This window comes from Balaenoptera acutorostrata, chromosome 17, assembly GCF_949987535.1.
Source record: "Balaenoptera acutorostrata chromosome 17, mBalAcu1.1, whole genome shotgun sequence".
Lineage (NCBI taxonomy): Eukaryota > Metazoa > Chordata > Mammalia > Artiodactyla > Balaenopteridae > Balaenoptera > Balaenoptera acutorostrata.
In genome coordinates, this window is record NC_080080.1 from 56645713 (window position 1) to 56651715 (window position 6003).

Sequence of the window (6003 nt, forward strand, 5' to 3'; positions counted from 1 at the left end):
AAAACATACCTCCATCAACCTTTTCAGGTTGAAAAGGTTGAAACAAGGACTTTCTAACTCCATGTAAAAGAAACCATGCTGCTAGTGCCCTGTGAAATTCAAAAGAGAAAATATTATCAATAAAGGTCTGGGAGTAGATGATGCAGAAACAGTCTAGTGATTTACTTGATTCAATCTGAAAAATCAGCCAATTAGGGGTTTTGTGTATATATATATATATATATATATATATATATATATATATGTGTGTATATATGTGTATATATATATATGGTATATACATATGTACATATATATGGTATGTGAGATATATGTATGTACTATTTTGCTTTTAAAGGTATAAAGAGATTAAGTGTATATAATCTGAGCTCCCTTTTTAACTGTGCTAACTCATTTCCTATGGGTATGAACAATAAAATTGAAATTAATTTGCCTTCTGTAAATTATGAGTGTGCACGTGTGTCTGTAAAAGCATTGATTATTTTACCAGAATTTTCTCTTTCTTCTTTATTTTCTAGTATTATGATAGAAAATGTCTTTTAATTTCCTTGATTGAATTATATTACCAAGGTCTAAATATTCTTGATTCATGATATGGAAGGTAAAAAATAACACTTAGTGATCATAATAAAATGAAACATGGCCTTCATAAAAGAATATATTTTCAAAGCAGTGAAAATTAAAACATAAAATTCCCATTAACATTAGTGGAAATGTCACATTTATTGCCTAGCAGTCTAGACTATAATTAACGTTGATTTTGTTTTATTGTCAAAGATGATTATCTAAACAATTATAGCTTTTTTGATTTAAATATTTTTATCAGAAAATATTTTACACACTGTCATTTGCAGAATATTATTGTTTGACCTCCTAAAGTATACATGTTCCCATTGGAAAGATTTATTAAAGTGGAAATAAAAGCTCTGCAACAGATCACATTAATACTGCATGGAAACAACTGATGTTCTGCAAAGGTAAGAATACTGGGCATGAATCAGTAATTTTGCTCATTCTTTCCCTGGTAAGAAAAGCCTGGATAAATTTGCATTTTATGTTGTTTCTCAAGTGTTTGTGTGGGACTGTTTTTCCTAAGCTTGTGCAAGAAATAATGTAATTGTATTTGAAACCCCAGTAAGTCCAATAGAGGGGGAAAAAAAAAAAGATCACACATTCAAGGTTCAGATATTATCTTGTTTTGTTTAGACATTCAAATGTCTAATAATATATACCAATCTGAAATGTTCCCACTCTTTTCATCAGTTTGAATGAAGTGAAAACGGCAGCTTATAAATATGTTTAGGATCTGAAGAATTACACTTTTATTTAAATCTTGTCTCAGAATTATAGAGTACTCACTGCACACTTTCATTTTTTAATAGGTGTTTTTTTTTTTTTTTTTTTTTTCTTTTTTGGACAGAACTTCCAATTTTAAAAATGTTTGAAGAGTGGATTTTATAAATGGAATTAAAAATAAAGTGGAATTTCATTTTCTCAGGTAAGAACAAAATGGACTGGGATCAAGTATTAGCTTGCAAGCTTTCAATAAGGTGAATAAGCAACTTATAGAAACAGCAAGCTTAATTTACAATGGGGATAGAACTTTGCACTGGCATTTTGAGTTTTCTTTGCTGCATAGTAACCTGATAGCTTTTCTTTTGGCAAATTGGTTTTGTAACAATTTATTTGTGGTTGTTTTCTCTCAATAAGGTTATAGAGCTTCACACTGACTTCAGTGTAAAATGTCTAGATTCTAACTGCAAGCACTACTGGTCTATTGTTTCAGGATTCAGAGAGAGAGAACAAAAAAGAACATATTACACCACTGGAGATAAAAAGTGAAGGTGACTGCAAAGCTGTGACTCTCCCAATTTATCTTATAATATTTAATAACTCAGTAAGTATATTAAGGACATATTATAAGTCAGAATATTATGGAGTTTTCCCCCTCACAGTGTAATTAAGGACAATTTAGTAAAACCCACTGATATTTATCCTATTCATTCCACTAAACTGGAAACTTTTTGAATTATGTATACCTTAGTAACTAATATAAGTCCATATGTAGCCAAAAATATTGTATATTTTCTATCCAGCCAAAGGAGTATTTTCATTTTGAACATTTACCTAGAGAATACTATATGCTTGAATTGTGATTATCTTTGAAGTCACATGGTTCAATTCTCTTAAGTCTGGTAGTAATTTCCTCTATTCTACATCTATTTTTCTTCTTACAGTGACACAGATTTTATTACAATACAAAGTCATCAGTTCAGTTACAATAATAATATTTAACAGTTCTTTCTACATGTCATAAATTCTTTATAAAGGTTTACCACTTTCTCTCATTTATCCAGATGCTAACTCTTGCATTTGGTACTTACTGCCATTGTCAATTTTATATACGGAAAGATGTGAAAATACTTGTCTGTTCCACAGTTAATAAATCAGGATTCATGGATTCAATCCCAGGTAGTATATTTCCAGAGACCACATCTTTAGTCACTGAGCCAATCTGTAACATCAATTATTAAAGAATTGCTCTTCATATTTACCTTTAATATGGAGCTTATTTTTTTTTTTTTTTTGAATATACAGACAACTCCTTTACTTTTGTCTACTGTGTTTCCACTTTTTGCAATCCTGTCACATGTATGACGTAGAAATAAAAATTCCCTTCTGGTATACCCATGTTTTCAAATAGGTTAGTTTCCTTATATAGTATTTACTTTTATTTACTGCAAAAGCATTATGGATTGCATTTTTTCCAATTAAAAAAATACTTAGTGACTTCTTTAATGTGTGACTTTTAAAAAAATTCAGAAACTCGAGACATTTCTCAAAAATAAACTTTTATCATTTAGTTTTCAGTTTCAGCTACTAGTGCCTGTAAAGGATCTTAGATGGTTGAACCCTAAAGCCAGATTCATTCCTATATATACTCCTGCTCGCTGCAGGAAACTCATGTGACTTCACTGAATTCCCAGCCACAAAACTAAATTACCTTCAAAAGTTAACATGAGTTTTGTACCCCGTAGAACAAGTTCAACGTCAGTTGGATATCTAGTTGTCATACAAAAAGGCATACAGACCACACATTGTTACAAAGCAGCAGGATAATGTAGCACAATGTAGACTGAGATTAAAATTAACTTTTGATAAAAGAAGGGAGGGAGTGAATACTTGTATAGAAGTAACATTTTATCTACTGTAAAAATGATTGATTAACTTCTACAAAACCCACAAACAATGAAAAGACAGTCTGGTAAATCCAAGATTTGTAAAAACTATGCACAAAACCCACAGTATTTGGGAAAAGAGGAAAGGTTTATACAAGTAGCAGTTTTAAAAATGTAACCTTTTTCTACTATCAATTACACATTAACATACACACACTAATTGAAAATATACTACAACCAATGTCTGGAAAAGCAGTTTAACGTTTCCTAAAATGGACTTTCCCTCACATTTACTGTATAATGTAGCTGTTAATACTGCACAAGTACAATTAGCAATGTTTAGTCACTTTTAAACAAAGGTAAGGAGATTTCTCCCTCAAAGCAAGTTTTAAACCTCAAAACCTATGCTTATAAAAATTTAAAACTTTCAGCAGTCTAAATATTTCGAATGAAAACCATTACAAACTTCTCAAATGTTCTTTATATTCCAGGTATGTCAACCTAGTTATCTAGTGTAGAATCCTTCAGAGATATTTCAGTCTCTCTCTCTTCACTGGATGGCTTTTTCTTAATGCTGGCCTCATGGTGGTCTTTGCTTTCTTCATTGCTGTCTCCATTATGTTGTGGTTGATTACTGTCTTGAGCATCCGATCCTCCATTTAGAGTCTTTGAACCTGTTTGTTCCTTTTCTAGCTTTTTGTTTGGCCCTTTCTTCCCTTGATCTTTGGTTTTATTTGCTTCCTCATGCTGCCTTTGTTCGGCAAGAGATTTATTCAGCACTTGTGTGATCACAGAATCTCCTTCACCAACCAAAAACATGTTCTTAAACTTGTTATACAACATTGTAGACTTTTCCATGATAACCTGACTAACTTTGAATTGCCGTATTTTTTTCAGTGTTGTAATCATCTCTGTGTGTTTTTGAGCTTGCTGCATTGTGACCTGAAGTGAAGCAAGTTCATCCAAGGCCTCAATACATCTGTTCACATCAAGATTATCAATTTTGAGTGAATTTTTAATTTCAGCATGTATCCTTTGAAGTCGAGAATCCATTGATGTTTCTCGCTTCTTCTCCACTTTCTTAACTTCTGGCTTCTTTCCTTCATCTTTATTCTGCTGCTCAGTTTCCATTTGTTCCTCTTGCTTGCGTTTTCTATCTGCTGCTTCTTTCTCATGTTGGCCTTTCAGCATATTCCTTCTATGAGCAGTCTGAAAGTTTCTTCCACCTTTTCTCTTCTTTTCACCTTCTTGATCATCTCCTTCCTCTTCAGAATCAGAGGTTGATGTAAGCCCTGTTTTAGCTAAATTTTTCCTTTTTGATTCAACTTCTTTTTTCCCCTCTTTTTTATCTGGCTCTTTTCTTGGCTTATCTTCTTCCTTCTGGCCCTCTTCATCCTTTTTAAGCTGCTTTTTAGGTTGTTTTTCCTCTTGCCCTTTTTTCTTACTTTTGTCTTCTTCAGTTACCATGTCACTCTCCGAAGGACAGGGCTGTTTTACCATTTTGGGTCTGCCTCTTGGTTTTGGAATCTTGACTTCTGTAGCTGCAGGTCGTCCTCTTTTAGGACTCACTTTTAGATTAACAGATGCTGTTGCTGTAGTCACTACTCCTGCCTCCTCGGTTTCTACTTGTTTTTCTGCCTTTCTCTTTCTCCCTCTTCTGGCAGCTTTTGGAGTGGTTATGTCAACTGCTTTAGTCACATCCTCGTTGCTGGCTTTTTCTTCATGGTCAGTATCTTCCTTTGAAACACTAGTTTCTTTTTCTTCAACTTCAACATCAGATGACGCATTTGATTGTTTAGTTGATGCCTGTTGACTTGAAAATTTCACTTTCGGATTGTTATCTATCTCCCATAAACCTTCATTAAAGCCTTTTCGTTTATTTGGTTTGCCGTACTTTTCCTTATTTTCTGAGTAAGGAAATATGTCCTTTGGGCCTAAAAAAGCAGTCTCATGAGTTCCAAAAAAGAAAATGGGTAGTTTGTTTGTGGGTGGTTTTACAGCTCCATCAGGAACTTCATCTACTCGAGCTGGCCAATGAGGATAACCTTTCATTTTGGCGAAGATGAGGTCCCCAGGTTTGAAATCGCGAGTCATGTTTCGGGGGCGAGGCCGGGGGTCCGAGCACAGGGAGGAGGTGTGGCGGTGCGGACTGTGAGGGGATGCGGGAGGGAGGACGGCAGCCGAGGCTCCCGCGGCGGCGGGAGGGGGAGGATGCCTCGGGGTGTCCCGACGCGCCTGCCGGGGCTGCGGGCGCTGAGGATATGGAGCTTAACCTGGAATATGGAGCTTAACCTGACCTGCCATATCAGAGCTACTTGTAACAATTTATTCCTCTTTCCATAATACAGACCTTCAGTGATTAGACGACATCAATTTTCCTCTTTCTATGTTTTCTGTCACCAAGCTATATATCTAGCATGCTTAACTGATGTAGTTTTCAGATCCTTCTCTATATTGTTTATACCTCTCCCCCCATACACATATGTGCCGTATTTTATTGCCTCATTTAAAATGTGATAACCTAAGGATCGAATCAATTCTCTGATTTGACAAAATAAGGGCATGGTAGCCAGTGAAGCTATAGTTTTTCATAAACTCACTAGACCTATGATAGTTTTATGAGTTACAAATTAGAAGAATGATTAAGTTGATAAAAGTGTCATATATCAGGCAGATCATGAGATTTTCTAACCTGAAATTACTTATTTCATATACTCTGTTGTGGACTAGAAAGTTATCTCAAAAGCTGGACTAAATTGTATGTTCTAAGGATTTACTATTCCTAACTTACTCTTTTCTGTCTTTACTATATCTCATATTAAGA

The 6003-nt window shown here is 34.3% G+C and overlaps 1 protein-coding gene across 1 annotated transcript; it reads right to left on the reverse strand.

The window, feature by feature from the left end:
• Positions 1–2623: 2623 nt before the first annotated feature.
• Positions 2624–5407, reverse strand: LOC103008359 (PC4 and SFRS1-interacting protein-like). Its single transcript, XM_057532431.1, has one exon. The coding sequence runs from the start codon at positions 5271–5273 to the stop codon at positions 3681–3683; it is 1593 nt and encodes a 530-aa protein (XP_057388414.1). The 5' UTR covers positions 5274–5407; the 3' UTR covers positions 2624–3680.
• Between the last annotated feature and the right edge of the window lie 596 nt (positions 5408–6003).

What these genes read in the sequence shown, in the direction of transcription:
- LOC103008359 (XM_057532431.1), bottom strand. Translation starts at nt 5,273, where the DNA reads ATGACTCGCGATTTCAAACCTGGGGACCTCATCTTCGCCAAAATGAAA.